Source organism: Quercus suber, unplaced genomic scaffold (assembly GCF_002906115.3).
Source record: "Quercus suber isolate HL8 unplaced genomic scaffold, Cork oak 2.0 scaffold_805, whole genome shotgun sequence".
NCBI lineage: Eukaryota > Viridiplantae > Streptophyta > Magnoliopsida > Fagales > Fagaceae > Quercus > Quercus suber.
The window spans coordinates 47,393-73,359 of NW_027070240.1; the positions used below are offsets into that span (position 1 = coordinate 47,393).

Sequence of the window (25,967 nt, forward strand, 5' to 3'; positions counted from 1 at the left end):
TTTGTTTATCAAATAATTATAATTAAATTAGGTGCAAAATTGTACATGACACCCACAAGTCCACAACATTATAATGTTTAAAACATTGTGATTTATTACTCCCTGCAGCAAAATTGTACACGACACCAAAAATGTTGGAATACAAGTTTGGCTCCCGAATAACTGTGCCACAAACACATTATCTGGGACTTAATCTTCTTCTCTCACTTTCTCCGAACTTCAGTCCTATCTACTATCTCTTGCCTTGGCAATCTGGGACTCCCTTATCGTGGCAGTTTCTTTTCCACCCCACTTTTTGTCTCCAATCAGCAAACTCGGCAGTTTCTTTTCTTTTCACCACCAATCCCATTCACAATTCCATATTCGAATGGCAGGCCAATCTAACTGCACCTAAATGGTTATCTGGGACCCTATTATCTCAGCTCCTTTTTCAATTCAATTCTCCAACACCTCTCATCAAACTTCTGCCAATTTTTAACCAAAGGCCAATACATTTGCTCCATTCTCACCAACATTGTTATTTTGGACGCCGTTAGAATATTACAATGCTATTGTTCCAGTCTCACCAACATGGTGATCTTGGAGACCATTATCAACAAAAATTTCATTGGCTCCAGTTTCTAACTCGCAAATTGCTGGCTCCAAATTCTCTGTACCCCCCACTGTGCACCGTTTCTGTCTCTTTTTCTTAGATTTTCCATCAACACAATTTTTATCCAAAACACCACTAGCACATATCAATCCATTTGATACACTATCACCAACATGTTTATCTTGGACTCGGTTATCAACACAATTTAAATTGGCTCCAGTGCCTGCCTCACAAATTGTTAGCTCCAAATTCTGTGCATCTCTCACTTTGCTCCCTTTCGGTTTCCTTTTCTTGGATTTAACGTCAACACAATTTTTATCTGGAAATCCACTAGCATGTACCAATCCATTTGCCCCAGTCTCACCAACATGCTTATCTGGGTCTCTGTTATCAACACAATTTTCATCAGCTGCAGTCCCTACCTCAAAATTTGTTGGCTCCAAATTCTGTGCACGTACCACACTATTTGTGCCTGTCTCACCAACGTGTGTATCTGGGACTTCATGATTAACACAATTTTTTTCAGCTCCCATCCCTGCCTCGCAACTTGTTGGCCCCAAATTCTGTGCTCCTCCGGCTTTGCTCTGTTTGACATCAACACAATTATCTAGGACTCCACTAGCACATACCAATCCATTTGCCTCATTCACACCAACTTGACTATCTGGGACTCCAACAACACAATTTTTATCAGCTGCAGCCGCGAACTCAAAAATTGTTGGCTCCAAATTCTGTGCACATACCACTCTATTTGTGCCTGTCTCACCGACATGTGTATCTGGGACTTCATGATTAACACAATTTTTTTCAGCTCCCATCTCTACCTCGCAACTTGTTGGCCCCAAATTCTGTGCACCTCCAGCTTTGCTCCATTTCCGTTTCTTTTTCTTAGATTTGACATCAACACAATTATCTAGAACTCCACTAGCACATACCAATCCATTTGCCTCATTCGCACCAACATGATTATCTGGGACTCCATCAACACAATTTTTATCAGCTGCAGCCGCAAACTCAAAAATTGTTGGCTCCAAATTCTGTGCACATACCACTCTATTTGTGCTTGCACGTATGGCTTTGCTCCGTTTCGGTTTAAAACTTTGAATCGGTGTTCTGCGATTAACATGATTTGTAATTGGTACTCTGCCACACTCCAAACCATTTGCTCCAGTCTCACCAACTTGTTCATCTGGAGCTCCATTATCACAATAAATGCAGTTTTTATAAAATCCAGCCCCACCCTGTGGAACAGTATCAATCAAATTCAAATGGGATGTGAATCCATCCACACCTATGTTGTCACCCAGTTCCATAGACCCCCACTTCTTTCTCGGAGGGTAACATTTTGATAGAAGTTTACAAGCTAATTTTGCTAGAAGATGACCTGAGATTGACTTAGGGATGGACCTGGAAAAAGATTGAACTCATATTAGTGATATGTATTCAAACCAAAGCACTGATCCAAGTCAGTTATTTATATATAATGAAAACACAGCAAGTACTATCAAGAAAATAACCATGACACCAAAACCTTTGCCCATTCTAACATAGGGTCATATAGAATTTGTACCTTATCCACATGAAAATTGGGCTAGTGTGTAGCACTATGAATTGGGTGAACTCAGCTACAAATGATTTTTTAATGACTACCATAGTATCCTTCAAGCAATTGATTAATTGATAGTTTTCCAATCTGACAATTTTTTAAAAAAATTTAATTGCAAGTTTTATTTCATGCCAGATAATACTGAAGCATTAAATAAGCAAAGCCTGATCTGATACAACCATGCTTATTAAATAGGTAGATATTTACTACTGCTTATCTTGTGAATTACATTATGCTCAGGCATGGTTCAAAACAAACTAAGTGAAAGATATTTAATTGGACATATAATTGTCTTCACCGGAAAATGGGAAACAGTTGAACTACTCACCTTTCAGAATGTATGCGTCCAAGGACAGCTGACTTCTTATGCCACAAAACAGGTGGAGGTAAAATGTCCTTCTTCCTGACAGACTGGGAAATGCAGAAGGCATGACAAAAACATTGACGAGGACTAATATCCAATGGAAAAAAAAAATTGATGCAGAAAATAAATTAACAATTTTTTTGTAAAATATACACATTCCTAAAATATACAATATAGAATTTCCTAAAATAGCATAAATATTTATTACCTTCTGAATGTATTTTTGAGATGTTTTTCTCAAACTATTATGTTTTTCTCAAATTATTTTTCTTTAACTTTACGCCTAGATATACTTTACAAGATATCTCACCAGATTAGAGGTAAAAAAAAATGTCCATTCTTAAGGCATCATAAACAATTTCTTCTTGCACCTAAGATTCTCTTTTATAAGTCCAAGACAAATACATAGGTTCAATTTTTGTGTGCTCGACATCCAACATATGACTTGACAAAAAGGGATTTTGAAAATATATTAACGAGTTACTCAGATTCCAATGCAGCAAATTACCTGAGTTACCTGACCCATTGGATTTTAAATTATACTAATCAGCTAGCTACTCACAGCAATATTTTTTGTTAAGTCAAACTCGCAGCCAATGCAGCTTGAAGCTATGACCTCACCCTCCACCTTGCTTTTTATAAGAGGAGGAAGTTATATTTGAGCTATATATTACACAACTTAGCAGCATATCTAGGCCCTATTTGAGGTCCCCAAGTTTTCAGAGAATGAATACTTTAATTTAATGGGACCAAAGTAAAAGAGCCAAAACATACCATGTGAGGCACTTTTACTCCTTTTGATAGACTAGTGATGTGAGAATGGAATGGTGGGCATTTGAAGAAGACTGATCTGCAGAAGACAGAACAGTATTTGCAATTATTTATAAAGAAATGGTGCCATATCAGTTGAATTAGTCTACAAGTGAAGCAAATTCATGAACATACAATACTTCATTATTAGAAATAATCTCCATGTCCTCAATTGGTGAAATGATTTCCACAGGCTGCACAGGCCTATCGGAAATGTACATGTACCCATTCATTCCATCACTGCAAAATTAGAGAAAGTACCTTCTGATTAGCAAGAAATTCACATAAAAGCCCAAAAAGAATCACCTATTATCTCCTCAGTTGAAAGACATATATTGCAAAAAAGCAAGTAAATAAATATTTCTTTTACATATTTTTTATTCTAATACATTTACTCTTTACTGATCAGAAAAAATAGGTCAAAATAAATCTTATTAGATTGTTGATACTTGAGGTCCATTAGGGACAATGAATGGCTTTTATTTTACATAAGGAAAAATTTTGAAAATTTTATATTGTTAATTAATAAATTAAAAAAAACATATCCATTAATGTGTAAATATATAAGTAAAAAAATTATAAGCACTAAAATTGAGTTTACATTTTTTTAAATTCTTATATATGTAAATCTTACAAGTAGACTACTTCAACTAGCAGGGATTTTTTTTTTTGGTTCTTTTATCAACTTTGTAAATCTTACAAATTTTCACTTGTAATTCTTAAGGGGACTCTCTTGTGTATCCCATGTGCTTGAGTTTTGTCTCTTTTTTATAAAAATATCTTATTAAAAAAAAAAAAAAGCAGAACAACTCGTCTAGCTTCAAAAAGTTGGGCAGGCATACTTATTTATTTATGCTTCAATAAAAGGAAGAATTCCTGAAGTGATAGGTTTATTATTATTATTATTATTATTATTATTAAGTGGGGATTTGAACACTGAAGTTGTCAACTCTCTCCTGAATATTCATCATATTGATGTAGGAGGATCCAATAATCCATCCAAAGCAAACCAGGTAACTAATTAGTAATTACTTGGATCTTGCCCACTAGCTAGCACGAGCCCTGTCTTTATTTTATATTCTATTTTTGATAGGGAAGAAAAAACTAGCTATTGTTAATTTGTTACATCCTATTTTGGTAAGTCATGAGACTAGCATATGACATTTAACGAACCTAGATAGTTAACATTCTATTGTCGTTATGTGAAATGAAGGGATCTTATCCTTTTTTTAAGGCTAGTACATGTAGACTAATCACTTTAGGTCAGCTGTATCATAAACCTAGGTTTTCAAAATAAAAATATGTGACATTGATTTGACTACAATAAGACTGTTTATGCTCTATGGTACAAAATGTTGGGCTATTAAAAAGCAACATTTTCATAGAACTGAAATGAGAACATTATGATGGACAAGTTTCTTAGTTGAAGTGGGTCACTGAAGAATGAAAACTGTCTCCCTCTCAAAACAATTTCACAAACCGATCAAGGGATTGTTTAGAGATCAGTTCTTCCACATTGATCAAAAATCTCTCTGCACTTTCTTTCCCCATGAATACCGATCTTAAGGAATCTTGGCCTCTCTCATAATACATAGTAGATAATATGTGTCGCCTTCTTCAACCAAGAACTCGAAAGTTTTTGATTCAACAAAGAAAAAAAATGGAAGCTCCCATAATGAATGAGACAGAAATAACAAATGATGAACACAGAAAGCAAGAAGAAAATCTAGAAAGAAATTTGGGAAAATTACAACTTACCCATTTGTGATTTGGCCAAAATTTAAATTGTCTAACTGTGGTTTGAAATTTGACACTTTGTCCACCTGAGGTTAGCTCAATTAGAGTTCCATAACCCACTTCTGTTAAAAACATAGCTAAATATATAATTTTGCTTAACTTTTATGTCTCTCTCCTCTAAAAACATAAAAAACATAAAAATACAAGATCAATTAAGATCAAAAGAATCCAGTGGAACACTTGCATCATGGGATTTCAAACCACAGGTTGGCAACTTAAATTTCGGTCAAACCTCAGATGGATAAAATGTCAAATTTTAAACCACAAATAGGCAACTTAAATTTCAATCAAACCACAGGTGGGTAAGTTGTAATTTACCCAAGAAATTTATGGCTAATTTAAGGTAGCCAGGCTTCGTTTATGGTTAATTCAAGGTAGCCAGGCCTTCCCTAGACCTCACCCTCCATCCCATTATAGCCCCATCATTGCATGCAAAGGTTAACATCCAATAAACCATAAAACTGATAGGAAAAGCTAAACTATAAAGTTCATGAAGCAACAAGCCATGAAGAAAATGAAAGAAACATACAAGCTCAATTTTTCAATTTTAATATTAAAAGAAAAAGGTGAAATATAGATTCAGGGCAGTCTTTGGTTTACAACTGGAACCCTCCTACCCAAGAAAGAATACAACTTGAACCAACTTGAACCCCATGCAAGTTCCATTATTTGTACAGAGACCAATTATAGAGCTGAACGTCTAAAATTCCAGCAAGTGCCATGCATGTTTTGAAAACCTAAAAGGTTCCATTCTCTAGTAAGTAGAATAGCAGAAATTTCATTCATCAAAAGAATAGCAGATATTTCAACCACTTATTTAGAAATGAATAATGCTTGTCCAACACATTACCACACAAACCCTGATAGAGTCAGATTTTCCCTTATAAATAACTTGGTTCTCTAATACTTGAAAGATGAGAACATTGAGCACATTTTCAAGGAAGTGAGACAATAACAGCAGTTTCAGCCACTCCAGTAATCACAGTAGCAAAAGAAATCAATATAGATTCTGTGACATTGTGAATTACACACCTGAATTTTGGATTAATTTTTCGCTTAACTTTAGTGCCAGCAAACTTTGGATGAACAGCTTTTCTCTGACAGAAAGCAAGTATCTTCACCGTTAAAGGATGTGAAGCATGAACAAACAGTACATCCAGACTGAAACTATTTCTGCTTCTTTCTTCATCCTATACAAAGATATTATATAAGAAACCGTAAATGAGGAGAAAATGACAGTAGAATTAAGAGTATAAGAAAATAAGTTTCTCAAATGTCAAATCATAAGTATGTATGTGAAGTACCTCTGTTTGACATGTCAAAATAAGGGTATGATTATTTCTGACATAACTATTTTGTTGTATAAGTTCAGAAATGAATGTAGAAGCAATGTTTTAGTCACTATAAATTAACAGAGATTTTGAGCATTCTTATAGCACCAACATTTAAATTATAAACAATAGGTGAAAATCGTGGAAAATTAAATAGAAACAAGCTGATCTTACTCAAATTCCTGACTAAAAAAAAAAATCAATAATGGAAGGGCAAAATACCATGTAACCTCACTTGATTAGAGTCAAAATCACTTTACCCCCTAGACCTTTTAAATGTTATACTAGACCCTCCATATGTTGGACTAAGCTGTCACCATTATTTTTTCCATTTCTATTCACAAACTTTCACACATGTTGCCAAACTCTGATCAGATTTCCCACACACTGTCAACCATAGCCCATTAACTGCCAGCCAAAAGCCACAAAAACATTGCCAAACCTCCAGAGAACTATGCTCCCAAAATCCAGCCATCCAATACACATCAATGAAACTTTATCCAATAAAAATTGAAAACCACCCCTCATGGCCACAAATCACAATATGATCTTCCATTGCCTGACCACCACCACACAATTTCCTGACACCACCTAGAAAATCCATCAAGCCCTGCCGACTCAGACTGCTCCCCCCCCCCCCCACCCCCCCCCCCCCCCACCCCAAAAAGGCATCCGACCACCACCAAACCGCCCACCATCAAACCATGCTGCTAAACTCCATAGACCCACAGCATTATAAAAATTGCCACACCCCTTCTCCAAACCCAACTGAGACCACCCAAAACCTCTCTTGAAGCTGCTGCTGGCCACCCATCAAAAACCTTCAAGAGCCACGTTCCAGTTAGTTGGAACAGGTAGAGAGAGAGAGAGAGAGAGAGAGAGAGGGTCAGCCAAATGGAGAAGCCAAGGAAAAAAAGGTAGTGTATCCAAAGTGTGAAATTCTGTCAGAAAATTTGATGGTGTCATACTGGTCCAATCAGGAACGTTTAGTGTAACATTTGAAAAGTCAGGCACAACGTCATCATTACAGGAGGTATATAGCATTTTCTCTTAAATTAAATTTGCATAGTGCAATTGATCAAATTATTCAACAATATTCTCATGTCATGAAATTCAAGAATTATATGATATGATACCAAAACCCTACACCCCATACTAAACTTTCAAACCAAATTCCAAGTAACATAGATTTCAGTTATTACCGTCAATGTATGCTCCACTTTTGAAATCTCTGAAAGAAGGCGTGACTCATCAATAAATGGTAACTTACAAACAGCCTGCCCATCAAAAGTAATATTAAGAAAATAATGAACACTCACAAAAATGTCATTAAAGTTACAAACATTGGCAAAGCTAAAGAATAACAAGGCACATTAAATCATTGGCCGAAGGGAAATGTATGAAACTTTCTGGATTGTCAAAAATAAAATTAAAAGAAGCTAAGAAAAAGGGCATCTAAATTCATACTCAAAAAAGCCAAGAAATGAAAGTTAGTCATTTCGCTTAGTCATCTAAATTCAAAGAATTGGTGTGTTGTTGAGATGGTTTGGGTGGCACTGGGAAAAAGGAAATTGACTGTTGGGCATGTGGGTTGCAGGTATAATGCTGGTTAGGTTGAGGCCCCTGAAGAAAAGGAGGTGGTGAGAAGAAAAACGGTAGGATAGCTAAAAGGTATTAGTATTGGGAATTGAGGTGGTACTGTAGGCAGAAGAGTTGGGGAAAGAGGTGGCGGAGGTAGGATAGTCATTTGGTCCTATCACAACTTAGTCCACAAACCATCAATTGTCATAGTTGACACCCTAAAGTTTGGATTAAAATAAAATCTTTAGGGTTACGTTACATCCAAATTTTCAGTTTCCACACATGACTCCAGTCACTCCCTAAAGTTTGAAAAAAAAAAAAAATCATTAGGATTCCATCCAAATTGACAGATTTTGCATTTCTGGTACAAACTTTCAATTAGAATTAACCCAGTTGTAGTTTGGCCCTATCGCTTTTAGTATTTAGTCACAAAAATTTCCAGCTGCTACATTTTGACCTCCCATAGTGCAGATTAAAATCAAATTATTAAGCGGTCCTTGGAAAGAACCCTAAAATTTTCATTTTTAGTCCAAACATTAGGAGTCCAATATAGCCATTGATGAAAAGATGAGAAAAAGTCACTTAAAATGGTTTGATCATGTTTAGCACAAAGCGAATGCATTGGTAAGAAAGAGTGAGTTGATCTAAGTTGAGGGAATAAGAAAAGGTAAAGGAAGACCAAAAATAACATTAGTAGAAATTATATAAAAATAAATAAAAGGATATGTCAATTAGAGAAGTAACTTAGAATATGACTTCAAATTAGAATAAAATGGAGAATAAGAATACATGTGATTGACCCTAACTAATTTGTAAACTAATATGTTGAAAATCCATAGCTGACCCAAAAAATTTGAGACTGATGCTTTGTTGTTGCAATTGTTGAAACGGCTTAAGAATCCAAATGTCCAGTTTTTTTTTTTTTTTTTTGATAAATAACGAAAAAAATCCAAATGTAAATTAAGAGACACTTGATTATAAAATTATAATGCATTAGATATGTATGATACGATTTGAGTTCATTATATATTTAATAACTATATTTAGAATTCGGCGCCTTGCTTTACTAGGCTGAGCAGCTTTTGCCTTTGACTACACTGATCTATGACATAAGTTTTGACAGCCAGGAAATATAATCAATAACTCCACATGCATGACTTGGTTTACCAATGAAAAAAATAATCAAAATTTTTTCTAACTCAGACACAATTAGTTTAGATCAACACTATTAGACAGAATATTAACACACAGAATCAACCATCACCTGCCAAGAAAAGTGTTTCCCATTCATATCAAGCTCAAAATCTGCCAAAAAAATTATTATCAGATATTAAAAAGCAGTAAAATTTATAAGAATTTATCTGCAAACGATAAACTACTCAGCAGAAATCCTACCAGTAGGGTAAAAATCTGATAAAGGTGATGAAATATCTGTCATCAACTTCCTGTAAAACAAAGGAAGAGCATGTGCACTGCATGTGCACCCATTTGGTCACATCTTATTACAGAAATAAATTAGGAAAAACAAATAAATATACTAATAAATAAACAATTAAACTGAAAACCTTGCAGCAGGCAATACGCTCAACAACTGATCAAATGGCTTGAAAGGTTTCCCTAATGTGAATTCAATTTTTAATTGATCAACACCACTAAAGTCTGAAGCAAATGGGGCATAATGATATGGGTAAAACCTGCAAATCAAGAACTAAGAATAATTAGGCAAGTAAATTGGGATGTTCTACGAAAATGAGAACAAGTCATCAAGAACTGAAATTGTCTGCTACATTCAAAATAAGCATTGCATAATACATTGAGCATTGCACAATGATAAGGTATTGACGAAGTCAGGTTTTTCAATGGAGGGAGGAGAGAGAGATTCTGCTAGCAGCTAAGGCAATGCCATAGAAAAGTTGAAGAAAGAACCAAGAATGGTGATATGACAACCATAGTAGGAAGTTAAAAGAAAATTCTAAAATGGAAGATAAGAAAGCACCACTTACCATTGCCAGGAGCATACTCCTTCGTAGTAGTACTGCATGACCCAACATATCCCTTCAATATATTTAGAAACCTACATCAATTGCAATACTTCAGAAAATTGCATATGATAAAAACAATATTTTTTTTAATAAAAGATAATAACAATGGTCAAGGCTCCTAGAGAAGCCCAGCAGATTAAAGCAGAGGTGAAGGTAAACAAAAGTAAAACACATCACCGTGAATGTGCAGCATAAATGAACTCGAATATATATATATATATATATATAAAAGTTGAAAAACTATATAAAAAGCACAATTCAACACAATCACTTCAACTAAAAATAAAAACCTATAATTCAATCAATAAAAAGAAACAAATCAAGCAAAAAAAATGCTATAATTTTTCTAAATTCACAGTTTAATTTTTTTTTTAATGAAAATAAATTTATTCAAAAGAGGATATTAACATACAGAGGATGTTTATCAAACCACTCCCCTTTTTTTTTATAGGTAATCAAAGATTTATTTCATAAAAAGGACATCATGTTCATATCAAACCACTCCTAAATTCACAATTTTAAATTAAAGTAGAAATAACTTAAATACTATGAAGCATGGGTGCGTATTCAGATTCAGGTGCGGGAGCGGATACAAGTTCGGGTGAGGGACTTGGCAATTTTTGAAAAAGCAGGGTGTGAGTGAGGCAATTAAAAAATTATTTAAAATATTTTTATTTATATTTTCTATATATTGCTAAGCATACTTTTTTATATAATTGTAAATATATACCAATTTAAGGGTAATAGTAGATAATAACTAAAACATGATATTCATAAATTAGAATACAACCCACAAGTTTATTTTTATTATTTTTTTAACATGTATTTCAGCCATGATTTCTGCCAGTTTCAGCCAATTTCGGCCGGTTTCGGTGCGAATCGGCTGGAATCGGCGCTGAATAAAAAATATTATAAAAAAAAAAAAAGGCCGAATCAGCGCATGCTGCGCATCGGAGGAGCGTTGCCGTGAGTCCGGTGCGGGTGCGGGTGCGGGTGCAGTGGCCCTGGAGCTGCAGCCGTGCTTTCTAGCTTAAATACAGTAAAATTATGTGCAGTAAATATAATTTTCTCTTGCACTAAATGGATAATTAGTAATGCAAATGCGTCATTTGTGACACTAGGCCAGCAGGGATAAAGCAAAAATTTATTTCCAGATATAACTTTTTTCTAGGCATTGAACTCAAAATTTTGAAATATTTATAAAAAGTGAAAAACAAGGGCAGGATAGATTCTTCAAACATAGAATTCAAGTAAGATAAATTTCATAGTAGATTTTCTAACCGCATGTCTCCGAATTTTCTTACAGACATCTTTACTTTCAGCCTGAAACTTTTCAGCATAAAATCTTTCCTTCCAACCCTTTGTTTCCCCCAGCTTATTCTGTCAAAGCAACAAGAGCTTAAATGAATACAAGAGACCACTCACATTGAAATTTATAGGCATCTTAAAAGTATAAATGAACAGTAAACCTCATCCACAACTGCATTTGTGCCAACAGATGACAAGTTGATTGGTGTTTGAGTCTCAACAGAACTTGACTGGTTCAAAGACATTAAAATCTTTATAAATTCTCAGTTTTCACAAGTAAAAAACTCAATTTACAATTTCAAAGTTTGATTGTATAGTACACTCACGTTTCGGTGATTTTGACTTAGGTTACTTGAAGAACGGGTATTCTTCTTATTTGAAAATCGTCGATGGCGGAGTCCTCTTTCCTTCTGCATCTGAATAATGGACATTGTTTATAGACATTATCAGTCCACAGATTGTAAAAATATGAAATAGTCTGAAATTTCTGCATTGAAAATAACCGTTTTTTACCTTTTACAATATACTCAGGTTCTAGAAAAACTTGTCAAATATTAATTGAAAATCTTTCTACCATACTAAAAACAATAAAAAGTGGATTTATCACTCAAATTGAGTACAAAAATGAAGGTACTCAATCAGGATGCTGTACCAAGCACAACAATGAGGGTTGTATGCAGCCTGAGACTACTTAAGGCATGCATAGGCCCATATAAAGATTCCAAACCTTGCAGAGGTCATTTCAGGTAGATCAATGACGCAAGACAACCAAAACAATTGAATAGTAAAATTAAAAGACAGCAAAATAAAAGGATATGACCTAGGAGTCAACATAAAGCGAGGAAAACCACCAAAAATCAGCACCTAGAGTGGAACTAGAGTCTGCACCAGACCAAAGAAACCAAAAGGCCATTTTTTTCATTCATCAAAATCGTAATCCCATTATCCCCCTTGAAAAGAGTACAATAGGTTGCTTATAAAGGACTGCTAAACCCTAATGCTAATTGGCAGCATAGGAAGCCTAATTGCCTTATTACTAACCTTACTTCCAAATATTAAAAAACTAATAGCCTAATAAACTCCTATGACTTAAATATATATATACAATTGACTTGCAAACATAAATAGTACTAAATTAAAATAAAAGTTTTTTTTTTTTTTTGTGTGTTTTCATGATTTCTTTCTTGCTGTAGTTGGGGGTTTTTTTTTTTTTTTTCATCATAATTTTTCATACTTATTTCATTAATAATATTTCTTCTGATTACCTATCCAAAAAAAAAAATTGTGTTTTCCGCATCAATCTGTCTTCACACCACCAACCAGCCAGAATTGAATTCAAAAGGCTTGGAAAAACCCATAAGAATACAAGAGCAAAAATATCTACGCCTAACTAGTAGATTTGAATCGCTAAAGAATCTAACCAGACAATGAGCAAAATTCTTCCACACTTCTCACATATAGACAATATAGATTACAACTTACGCATTCCTCACTTATTCCAAATACATTTCCAGAAAATCTCAGAAAACATAGTATAGGAGGGTGCAAACTGAGAATTTCCATTACTAGGACATTATCAGGTCTTCTTTTGTCCAAAAACAGGACGATCTAAGATCCTGCAAGGTGTCCGACCCATCTATCTTCATACTGAATTTTTTTTATCCCATTCTTGAGGCCAAACAAGTAGTTAGGAGGAGCGGACAAGCAAAAATTTATCAACATCCACAGAATAAAACACTTGAAAAATCCAGACCAAAAGATGACTCCAAGAACATCCACAAAACCAAGAAAGAACCAAATGCTTTCCTGTACTCAAGCCTTCAAGGATCTATTAAAGGGTTGGCTGACATTTATTTCATCACCTAAAAATAATTATTTTCAAATTAAACTTAATCTATGTGACGCTTGTCCCCGAGTTGTTGTTATCAGCTTCACAGCTTGCCTTCATTTCTATCTTGTAAATTTTTTTTGAAGGAAATAAAAGGAACTAAATCATGTACATATTAATATACACATAGTCCTAGCAAGAAAGAATAAATGAAAGTTACGATCTAAAAGAAAGAGACCCAATGCAGTCTATAATAGAACATACGTCACTATGGCCCAAAACATGAGAACTTTCAAACAAGGTTCTAACAAAGACAATTCTAGCTATCATCAAAAAGGCATCTACACCTTCAAAAGTACAATGATTTTTCTCCCCCCACAAAGTTCACAAAAGGCATAATGAAGCTCAATTCCAAAAAAATGAAGAATATTTACCATATCAATTCTTACATCTCGAAAGTAGCTTAACAACACTATTTGACATTACATTACCCATTGAACCCAAAAGCATAACAGATAAAAATTTTACAAGTCATAGACAATGTCATAATGCAGGATGAAATAACCTACAATTTAATCACTACTACTACACATGCAACAATGATTTGCCAGCATAATCCCTCTCTTGATAAGATTATCACCGGATGGAATCTTTACCTGGTGTCGCTGTCCACAGAAAGAAAGAAAAAAAAATACCCTTTTTGGAGCCTTAATACACCAAATACTTTTCCAAGGAAATGTTATTCCACCTCTTAAAGCCTGGTAGTATGAGCAAACATCAAACTGACTATAACTAGTTATCCTCTGCTTCATTTGATTGGGACCCTCATTGCTTTGGAAATTTAGAACACGATCCTTAAACAGAGAGTCAACTGACTCTAGTTCCCAATCACTTACATCAAGAGAAAATCTTATATTCCATGGCCATGCCCTCCAATCAAGGGGAAGCCTTCAAGCAAAAGATCTAACAGAAGCATCCTTGTTAGCTGTAATGACATATAATTCAAGATACAATTCTTTCAGGGGTTGATCTCCACACCATAAATCTTGCCTACCTTATACTAGACATGCCTTGCAAAATTTATCCTAACCCCCATAAACTACAATAATGAGTACTTCTTACCTCCCTTGTTGACCATCCTTCCAGCCCCCCCTGTATGTGAAGGATACAACAGATCTCCACAGATGACTTATTTCAACCAGATATCTCCATAGCCCGGCATGACTTAATCAAAATTCCTAGCTTACACACTCCCAATCCCCTACTACGTTTGTATGGGGAGTGAGCAGCTATTTCTTCTCGGCACATCCAAACATACCCTAAAACTAAAACCAAACTGGACCAACGTAGTTGCCCTAATACAACATACTAAAGCCAACCAGCTAACCACCCTTCCACTGGGCTAGAACATAAGAAAGACCGAAAACAAGGGAGGTAAGAATCGTATTTTTGAGGATTTGGAACGATCAGGGGATCACCTCATAGCAATGTTTGCAGGGACTTTGTATGATTGGTCTTGTGCTCAGGGATTCACATCTAGTGACTCCGTTCCTTTGTTCATAGACTCTCTATCTTGAACATAATTTCATTTTTGTTGTTTTCTTGTACATATTGTTTTTCAGGCTACTTCATCTTTTTCAAATGAAGTCGTACTTTCTTTTAAAAAGTTTTTTCTTATTTCTCAAAAAAAAAAAAAAAAAAAAAAAAAAACAACAAAAACAATAACAACAATGACTTCTGATTTACGGTACAATCCATTGTTAATTAGTTGAGCAAATAATTTCATAGCACATAGCCACTGCATTTTCTCAATACAATCAATTAATGATGTTCGTACAAAAATCACATGAACAGTGGCTAAGCATAGGATAATATGCAGTTGTCAGGACAAAGAAATGTAGGGAAAGAAATGTTTATGAGTTGAGTTCTCCAGGCTTCTAGAATAAGTCACTGCAGTGAAGGATAAGATGAGTTGGAAGTTGGAACCCAATTCTAGATAAGATGGAGCGGAGATTAGCAAGTTGGAAGAGAATGTACCATCTAAGGGAGTCAAGGTAACTCTTATTAAGAGTACTCTTTCTAGTTTGCCTACTTATTTTCTCTCTCTCCTTCCTATTCCAATGAAGGTGGCCCATCATATTGAGAGGCCACAAAGAGATTTTGTTTGGAGAGGCATTGGTTATGAATCTAAGTCACATTTAGTGGAGTGGTCTCAGATTTGTGAACCAATGCAGAGTGGTGGGTTAGGATTTTGGTGTGTGAAAAGATTTAACTAAGCCTTGCTTGGTGAATGGTTGTCGGGATATGGGACTGAAAGAGATGCTCTTTGGAGGAGGGTTATTGAGGCAAAATACAGGAGTGAATTGGGGGGGTGGTGGGGGGGGTGGGGTGGTGGGTGGGGTGTGTTGGTGTACTAAAGATGTATCAAACCCTTATGGTGTTTCTCTTTGGAAATTAATCAGGAGAGGTTGGTTGGCTTTTCCCAAATTCATTCGGTTTGATGTGGGAGATGGTACTAGAGTAAACCTCTGGCAAGATGAGTCGTGTGGGGACTGTCCCCTCAAGGAGGCCTTTCTGTAATTTTACAGCATTAGTTGGTCTAAAGAGTCCGCAGTAGCGGATGTTATGGTTTTCTCTGATGGTAGGCTTCACTGGGATGTTCAATTTTTTCGTCCAATGCAAGATTGGGAATTAGAATCTTTAGCCTTTTTTATGGACATAATTTATTCAACGTTTGTGCGAGGCAATGGTTTATCCCAAATTTGTTGGAAGCCCACTAAGACTAGAGGTTTTGAGGTTCGTGGATATTATCATTCCCAATCCCCTGCTAATGCCATATCATTTCCTTGAAAAATGGAGTGGCAAGCAAAGGTCACTTCTCAGGTGGCATTCTTTCCATGGTTTGCTGCCTTGGGTAGGATCTTAACTATAGATAATCTTCGGAAGCTGAAAATTATTGTGATAGACTGATGTTGTATGTGCAAACGGTGTGGGGAATCCATGGATCACCTTCTTCTTCATTGTCCTATAGCATGAGTTGTGGACAATGGTGTTTAGCTTGTTTGGTATTCACTGGGTTATGCCGCAAAAGGTCTTTAAGTTGTTTGCTTCTTGGCAAGGAAATTTCAGTCAGCATCGCAATATAGCTTTGTGGGTTTATGTGCCACATTGCATTATGTGGTGTAATTGGCAGGAATGGAATGCTAGATGTTTTGAGGGATGCAAACATTCTATTCTAGAGATTAAGTCTTTCTTCTTCCTTTCTCTGCTCGAGTGGAGCTTAGCTTTACAAATTTTTTCTTTTTCTTCTCTTCCTGTTTTGTTTGATCATTGTTTTTTGGGATCTTAATTGTATTGCACCCATAGTACATTTCCTGTGTACTTGGGTCTGTTATTTTGATTGCAAGAAAAATTTTATTGCTCATCAAACGTCACTACAATGAAGGAAGGTAGCATAAAATATTATCTATAAATACATGTTCATCATATGAAGCATCTCAAACAGATACCTGGCGTCGTCTTCTAAAAATTGCACATTCATGAGATGCCAAAACCTGGACAAAGTGCTCCACACGTTTCAAGTTTACCTATTAATGAAAAATGGGATGAAAAAAAATCAATAAGCTGGAAAGTGGAGATGGAACACTAATTATATGCAAATTTTCACAGAGCGAGAGAGATAAAAGGAACATGCTGCCAGAAGCAAAGGCAGATTGTATAACTAAATATTTATTGCACTTCTGCTGCACGTTTGAACAGCTGTAAGGAGATTATAAGCTATCACCTTATAAAGTGGTGCAAGAACATCAACAAGCCTACCAAGGCTCAACTAGCCTACTAGCCAACAAAGAATATGATATCAACATTAGTTACCATGATGTCATTCCTTAATTGTTACTTCTATAGTTTTATTTCTGTATTCACTTTTTTTTTTCCTTCCAGATTATTTATAATATATATGTTCCAAATCCTTTTAATAAGATGAGAGACAGAAAGTGACTTTTAGTGAGCTTGAAGTGCTAAAAGTGATGAGATTTGCAGTTAAAAGGAAAGGCTAGGGTCATAGGCTTGCTTTGAGCATAACATAATTAGCCTCTCAAGAATCTTGTAAGAAGTTACATATCATTAAAAAAGAGAATCTTGTAAGCAGTTCCCTTACCATTTAAGTTCAGGGGCAAAACTAAGATGAAATTCCTTAGATGTTGTATCTTAGGTTCCCTAATTAAATTCAACCGTGTATCTTATTAGTCAACGCTTTTGTTTTATATATAGGTAAATTATTATAAGTCAATGCAGCACAACCATTTGGGTTATTGCCTCATTAGCCAATATAATTCATTGTTTATAGTTACAACATTTGGTAGGGGATTTCTTTTAGGAGTGTTTGAGTTATGTTTCTCATTTTAAGGTTTTTGAACACAAAATTTAGAGAACTCCTCCTACCAGTTTTCAATTTTCAAATAACATTGCTTAATGACACTTTTGTAAATATGTTAAAAATTGTCTAATTAGACCACATGAGAGAACTTTCTCTCTTCAAATAAAATAATAATACTTTTACTATACTTGTTAGCTTTAAAAAAAAAAGCACATACATATACCAAACACAAAATTATGTTTTTTCACATTTTAAAATATGTTATTTGAAACATAGTACCAAACACATTTTTTACATTATGAATACTTTAACATGTGTTTTCACAACACTTTTTAAACCATAGTTTTCACGTCATTTTGAACAACAAAACTTGAAATCTCCTACCAAACAAGCCCTTAGCATCTTCATTGCTTCCTTTCAACCTGAAGCATTGTTTTTTTACCTATATATCCCAAAAAACTCCTCCCAAATTTCCAGATCACATACCAGCTGGTGAAGTTTCCTGGCCAAGACAAAACTAGTTGAGCTCATCAATCTATAGCTTTTTTCACCATCTTGCACCTATCAACAAAGCCTGGTACTTGGAGCCACATATTTTCAAATTTGGATAAAATTTACCTCTTTGCAAGTCACCACAATCCAGCAACATGACCTGATATCGAACATAGCAACAAACTCTATATAAAATCTGGGTAACATTTCTCTCACAACATCAAGAGAGAAATCTACGTTTATCTAGATTATTATCCCATGCACACAAGCCCCCTTTTAATGGAAAATCTAGTAATTCAAGGTCATTAAATAGGTCCAGAAGCTATCCATAGCTACAAATTTTTTTTGATAATTCGATAGTTGGGGGCAATCCACTCTTATAAAAAGTTCCACCTATACACTCCTTATCTTACTTGTCAAAAGAAAAATTAATAAATAAATGAACTCCTTACAATCTCTTTTGATACATTAGTTATCTTCATCTCCTGTAAGCAAATTACATCCCATTTCCACTCTCTTAGCAAATTTTTTACTACTGGACACATAGGATTTACGCCATCCAAATAGCTATTGTTGACTTCCTCCCTACAAGTTGATCCATGTAAGACACCCCATGCTTGTCATACCTTACCCATTGTGGTGATCTCCTCAATTCCAAGGGTCAAGAAGTTTCTGAGGTTTACAACTAGGGCTGCTTTGTAAATTAGATGTTGAGATGGCCTTTGATCATGTGAATTGGGGATTTCTTATGAAGTTACTAGAAAAGGGTGGGTTCTCTGCCAAATGGCGGCAATGGATATTCTTTTGCATATCTACAGTTCGTTTCTCTATTCTGATAAATGGCTCTCCTTGTGGGTTTTTTGAGAGTTCCAGGGGGTTGAGACAAGGTGACCCATTGTCCCCTTTGCTGTTTATATTGGTTATGGAAGCCCTTGGGAGAATGTTGGATAAAGCTATTCATGATGGTCACATGTCAGGCTTTTGTGTGGGTCGTGAAGAAGGAATATCATTGGCGGTGTCTCATCTTCTCTTTGCGGATGACACTTTGATCTTTTGTGGTGCTGATTTAGATCAGGTTCTATTTCTCCGTATGATACTCATTTGGTTTGAGGCGGTCTCTGGTCTAAAGATAAATTTGGGTAAGTCAGAGTTGGTTCCTATGGGTATGGTGGATAATTTGGATTTATTGTTGATTGTACTCGGCTGTAAACAAGGTACTCTTCCAATGAAGTATTTGGGTCTTCCTTTGGGTGCTAAATTCAAGGATAATGCAATATGGAACCCAATTCTAGAGAAGATAGAACGGAGATTAGCAAGATAGAAACGCTTGTACATATCAAAGGGAGGTAGAGTCACTTTAATTAAAAGCACTTTATCTAATTTACCCACTTATTTCCTATCTCTATTTCCTATTCCTGCACCTGTGGCTAACCGAATTGAGAAACTTCAGAGAAATTTCTTATGGGGTGGCATTGGAGATGAACCAAAATTCCATTTGGTTAAATGGGCTACTGTTTGTAGCCCCATTGCATCGGGTGGCTTGGGGATAAGAAAGGTAAGACTTTTTAATGAAGCTTTGCTTGGGAAGTGGCTATGGAGATTTGGGATGGAGAGGGATGCCCTTTGGAGGAAAGTGATAGAGGTGAAATATGGCAATGAATGGGGTGGCTAGTGTACTAGGCCTATTAATGGTCCATATGGTGTTGGCTTGTGGAAATATATTAGTCGGGGATGGCCTTCTTTTTCTCGCCACATTCTATATGATATTGGGGATGGGTCTAAGGTGAAATTTTGGCAAGACCATTGGTGTGGTGAGACTTCTCTTGTAATCAGTTATCCTGAATTGTTTAGAGTTTGCCGAGATAAGGAAGCTAGTGTGGCTAAGCTTATGAAGCTTGATAATGGAGTCCTTTTTTGGGATGTGAGTTTCTTTAGGGGTGTGCATGCTCGAGAATTAGAGGCACTGGTTGGTTTCATGGATACCATTTATGGTGCTTTGGTGAAAGGGTTTGGTGAGGATAAGATGTGCTGGAATCTTGATAGAAAGAAGGGCTTCCTGGTTAAAGACTATTATAGTCTCTTAGTGGGCTATAATGACTTTTGCTTTCCTTGGAAAAGTATTTGGAAACAGAAGATTCCTTCTTGAGTAGCTTTCTTTGTTTGGACTGCTGCTTTGGGGAAGTGCTTAACGATTGACAATTTATGAAAAAGGAGAGTTTGGATATTGGATTGGTGCTACATGTGCAAGTGTAACGGTGAATCGGTTGATCATCTTTTTCTTCATTGTCCGGTTGCATGGGATATGTGGGCTACGGTGTTCGGATTGTTTGGAGTGAGCTGGGTTATGCCGCAGTCTGTAGTGGAGCTTTTAGCATGTTGGCAAGGCAGATTTGATTGTCATCGAAATAGGTTTATATGGTTGATTATTCCCCACTGCTTATTATGGTGTCTTTGGAGAGAGAGAAATAGTAGGTGCTTTGAAGATAAGGAGAAATCTATTTCAGACTTGAAGCTATTTTTCTTTAGAACTTTAATGGATTGGTTGGCTGCTTTGCAGAACCAATCATTTTCATCTTTTCTTGATTTCCTAGATTCTTGTAATTTTTGTTCTTGATTGTTTGACCCCTTGTATACTCCCTGTGTACTAGGGTGCTTCCCTTTTTGATATCAATAAACTTATTACTTATCAAAAAAAAAAAAAAAAAAAAACAACTAGTGTCTACTTTTCATCTGCCATTGACACTTATTTCCTACGCAATTCTTAAAATTGTTGGGGTTGTCAAAATCATGTGTGACGAAAATGGGTAAAACAGTGTATTCTGTGTATTTGTATATTTTTGTAAGCCACAATGGTTGAATTTGACTAAGGCATGCCCCAAGTGAGTGTCTTGTGCAAAGGAAACCTTAGTGTCCTCTGTACTTTATTTATAATAAAGTAATAAATCTTGGGAGAAGTCTCCTGTAATTTCTGCCTATGGTGTGCACATTTGATTCACACATATTGTTTCAAAGTTTTCTTGTGAGTTGAAATTTTGGCAGAGATTAATTAGGATGGACTTAGTGCCATGACAAGGCAGAAATTTTGAGTGCAAATCTACCTGCGACACCTATTATGATGATTGATTGAGATTATGAAAGCATTATCAACTTACTGGAGAGAAGGGTCATAATACTAACACTTCAATCTTGGAGGTTTCTAACACAATGAGGACATAAAATATACCAAAAAGGTTTAACAGAAAACTGAAATTTCAAGTGGTATATATAAAAAATAAATAAATAAAAGGGGCAGGATTTCAAAGGGTGAATGCTAAAGCATGAACACATCAAGTTCTGGGGTTATCAGATACTGGACATATGACATAAAGTAAGAAAAAAATATAGTTATTCACCTTAAAAGAATCTGTGAGGTAACCTCCCATTTTGCAAAATTCCTTTTTGTAAACCATCATAAGCAGATCAATAGCACCCTGCAAAAACAATTCAAAACATGTAAGAATCAGTTACAACCAACAAGCAGAATTATGCAAAGTAGGTCTAGGTCAAGTACAAATATATGACTAGTCGCATTATGAATAATACTCTTAATAGTTTGAAAAGGAAGAAGGTTTGTAGTTTGTACGCACAGGATGTATGCTCAACAATATTTACATTCGGAAAGACTAAGTGATCCACAGTTTTGCAGATGTATTTGCAAATGCAACACCAGTCCACCAATAACATGCCTCCTAATAAAATTATCTTGTCAATAATTTTCCCTTGTTGCTGTCCACACACAGACTGTCTTCTTTTTTGGAATCTTGATACACCAAGGTGTCCAACAAACTATAGTTACCCCACAAAGTAGACTTAAGCACAAGTTTCACTTTCTGACATGACATGAAAGTAAAAAGTCCTTAGCTCTCTTCTTTGTAATTATTTTTTTTTTTTTTATGTTTTTGCTTTTCCATCTTTTCTTGTACTTTTGATATGCTGGTGCTACTTTGCATTTAGCAGTTTTTTGAATATACATCTTTCTTATCTATCAAAAAAATAAAATTGTCAAACTAAATTACCAAAATAAGAGGGGAAAGAGAAAGGTTTCCAACAAAATAATCATCACAAATCATCTGTACATGCAGATTTCTCTACTAAATCCATAGATTTAATCTTTATCTGCGTTGGAGTAGGTGAAAGAACTCTCTTTTTCTTGTTATTATTAGTAGGTGAAAGAACTCTAGATAGCCAACAGGAAAAATAATCTAGCTTGCTATTACTTCTGATCACAGGCATGGTCCACCTTTGAAAAGACCATATCCTCAAAAGTAAACAGAAACAGATAAACTATATGTTATATGCCAACATAGTCTTTTGGAGTGGTCTCGTTGTTGGGGTTTTACTGATTGTTCTTCTCTCTCTGAGTTTATATCTTCCCTTAGCTTAGTTTCCTGAGTACTTGTTTTGCTGTGCTGTTTGTTATTTTATTTCCTGTTGTTCATCATCATGAACAACTTGTACTTTTCCTAATTTTTTCCTTAATAATAGTTTTCTGATTACCTATCAAAAATATATATAGGTAGATAATATCTTGTAGATAAGCATCTTAAGAAACCAGTCACTTACAGGAGAATAAAAATATCTGCATATCAGGATACAACTGGAGAAACGAATATTAGAACTCAACTAGTACGTCCAACAATTTATTAGTATAAAAGTATAAGAATCTCAAGTGTCCAACCTCAGATATTTCCAATGAAGGAATGTGGGGAAGAAAGTCATTTCCAACAAACAAGCACATGAAGACAAAATCATCAATCAGGCGTTCTAATTTGAACTTCTTCTTCCTTTTTGAGGACTTCTTTTTTGCCCGGATGGTCATGTCAAGTTGTAAATACTCCCTGAGAATCAATATGTTGAGAAACTGTAACAAAATACCAGAGAAGAAAATGTTAAATATAAACATTTTAAAATTTTAAAATCAAAGCACAACATTCAACATCAACATCATGCAGCGGCAATAATTGGCAATTCAACCTCCAAATGATGATCTTGATGTAGATGGAACAACCTCAACTGTCACATTTTAAATATCAACCTGTATATTCGTCTATGACACATGCAGATCCAATTAAGTTTTACCCAAACAAAAGTAGATATCAAAAATTCATGGTGTATGAATCAACTAGAATCCACAAATTCTCAAGGCCATGAATTTCCACAAACAATATAAAATAAATAAATATTGAGAGGCAAGCAAGGGCATTATACACACACACTGGAACAGTAATGCATCAGGTTTATTGTTCAAACAACAAACAAGCATGTGAACAAGGGAAACCACGAAAAAACAAAAAGGAATGACATAACATGAAGAGACCGAGAAAAAAAAAAAAACCTGAAATTTCTGCCTTGAGATAAAACCTTCTAGATTTTCGCCCTCCACTTCCATTTTCTTTGACTTTTTCATATTTTCTTGCTGATGTTTATCATTTGATCTTGCTCCACGGACATCCTATGTCACAAAACTAAAAAATAAGATGCAGACCATGGTTTTCTTATAAGCTGACTGAAAAGAACAAATAGATTCTCAGCAAATACACCCAGAACATATCCCTGAAAACACAAACCTCTCTCAGAATAAAGAAATGCAATTCGTGAGTAGCCAGTGCAAGCATGATAAGATCCGCATCCTAAAATCAAAACATAACATTAGTCGCATATTACGAGACCCACATGCCATCTACATTAAAACTCAAATACATATGGACATTAATAAGCAACAGCTTTACCAATCCATACAGACAATGCCTGGTGTTTACATCATATCCTGGAAGATTTCTTTGTAAGCGAATGTAAGACATTATCTTATGCTCCCCTTCACCGGGAACATTGGCATCAGAAAGAATGACCTATAAATACTCATGTACGCGCAAGTTAGTACAGAAACAGATAGAGAAACAAAAAGAGTAAAAGACCATTCCAATACACTCCCCCCCGTTTACCTTAACTCCCTGCCACCCAGGATCTTTATTCATCCGCAAATGTATATAATAACGAAGAGCCGATGACAACAATGCCATGAATTCAGTTCCAGGTGTGATCACATTTGAGTCCATCTTCTTGCACTGCTCCAAATACGCTGCCTTTTCTTCTTCTGATTCAAATATCTTCTCTCTTGAAGCAGCCTAATAGTTTTTTTTTTTTTTTAAATGAAATTTCATAGGTATAAAATAGTACAAAAAGGCTAAAATCAATGCAACAATGTATTTGAATTTAATTGGGGAACTGTAACTAACTTTTGCCCATTAAATAAAGAAACTAACTAACAAAAAAAAAAAAAATGGCAACAAAACTCTTAAGAAGTGTAAAAATTAATTATCAATTATGAAGAAACTCACTTCAGCAGCTGCATCCTTAGCTGCCCGAAAACGCCTCGAACGTTGCTGATTCATCTTAGCTCGCGGCGCTACACCATCTGCATATAATAATCACACAAGTTATGTAAATCACCCCACCCCCAACTATCAAACTTTGGCAACCCGATTTCATGGAGAAAAAGAACGATTTTAAACATTCGACTTTGCCTTTTTTTTTTTTTTTTTTTTTTTTTTTTGGAAATGGCAGCCCATTGAGTCTTTATTGAAACTGCTACAAATTTGTGTTTTCATGCTGCAATACTAACTAACTAACTACCCAAATTCAGTTATTAAATCAGTTGTAATAGGGGGTTGAGTTGTGAGTGGTGACCGATTGCTAGGAATAGGAGTTTGCGGGGCCTGACGATGGAGAAGACGCGGTCGATGTAGCTGAAGACGGCGGCGAAAACGTCGTCGTAGCTTTTGGGAGGCGGCAGGCCTTCGGGGTGGAAGCAGGGATGGACGATACCGTTCATGTCGAGGTAGAGGTTGTCGAATTCCTTGCCGTTTGGGTTCGGCTTGGTGGCGTCCGGCGGTTCTTCTTCGATGGCGTCCACCACCGTCCGCGGGTACCTGTCCAGAAGCCATCTGTAAAATGAAGGTATTCCCATTTTTTGAGAGAGTGAGAGAGAAAACTGTGTTGTTGTTGTTGTTTTATAATGCGGCAGGGTTATTGTTAGGGTTTTAGAGTTTTCCGGTTTCTGGTTTGCCACTTCAATGCTCACGTGTCATATCCTCTCTTATTATGGACATAAAACGGGATTTTTTAGAAAATAACTACAAAACCCAAACAATATTATTAGTTAGGCAACATTTTAAACATATTGCATTTCTAACAATTCGACTTCAGAGGAGCCGATTTTACTATTCATATCTATTTTTTGTCAGTTGAGTAGATAAAGAAATCGAGTCCTTTGTACTCATTTTTTATACATAGAAATCGACTTCAGTGGAGTCGTTTTCTTTGTATTGAAAACAACTCCACTGAAGTCGATTTGCCAAAAAACCCCATGCCGTTACAGAAGGACCCAGCAAACGAACCCAGCAACACCGACGAGCAAACGAACACAGGCGCCGACAAACCCAGGCGCCGACGAGCGTGATCTTCTCCTCCACTGATCCGATATGAGCATGTTAGACATTTGCTCGTCGGTGTTGCTGGGGTTCATCGGGGTTTGGTGAATCGGTGCCTGGGTTCTTCGTTTGCTCGTCGGTGTTGCTGGGTTCGTCGTCGGTGTTGCTGGGTTCGTCAGGATTTGGTGAATCGGCGCCTGGGTTCCTTCGTTTGCTCGTCGGTGTTGCTAGGTTCGTCGATCAGAATCGGTGCCTGGGTTCATCAGCAAGAAACCCAGGCGCCTGAGTTCATTCGTTCTTCGTTCTTCGGTCACGGTAAAGGACTGGGTTTTTACAGAACGAAGAACGAAGTTGTGTGAAATTGGTGTT

General features: G+C 35.8%; 1 protein-coding gene across 1 annotated transcript; it reads right to left on the minus strand.

The window, feature by feature from the left end:
* Positions 1-25,206, minus strand: LOC111988364 (5'-3' exoribonuclease 4). Its single transcript, XM_065767424.1, has 22 exons — positions 24,856-25,206; positions 24,507-24,583; positions 24,111-24,293; positions 23,898-24,017; positions 23,736-23,798; positions 23,504-23,620; positions 22,847-23,029; positions 21,522-21,599; positions 16,769-16,846; positions 11,758-11,847; positions 11,593-11,661; positions 11,405-11,503; positions 10,085-10,155; positions 9,647-9,775; positions 9,477-9,553; positions 9,346-9,386; positions 7,703-7,777; positions 6,202-6,359; positions 3,508-3,612; positions 3,337-3,412; positions 2,527-2,609; positions 1-1,999 (listed from the first exon to the last, which is right to left on the minus strand). Exons 1-22 carry the CDS (start codon positions 25,133-25,135, stop codon positions 541-543), a joined length of 3,711 nt encoding a protein of 1,236 aa, XP_065623496.1. The 5' UTR covers positions 25,136-25,206; the 3' UTR covers positions 1-540.
* Between the last annotated feature and the right edge of the window lie 761 nt (positions 25,207-25,967).

What these genes read in the sequence shown, in the direction of transcription:
- LOC111988364 (XM_065767424.1), bottom strand. Translation starts at nt 25,135, where the DNA reads ATGGGAATACCTTCATTTTACAGATGGCTTCTGGACAGGTACCCGCGG. An exon ending in ACTCCTATTCCTAGCAATCG is followed by an intron (nt 24,584 to 24,855) that starts GTCACCACTCAC and finishes TATTATATGCAG; the next exon opens with ATGGTGTAGCGCCGCGAGCT. An exon ending in TTTTTAGAAGACGACGCCAG is followed by an intron (nt 11,848 to 16,768) that starts GTATCTGTTTGA and finishes TCCATTATTCAG; the next exon opens with ATGCAGAAGGAAAGAGGACT.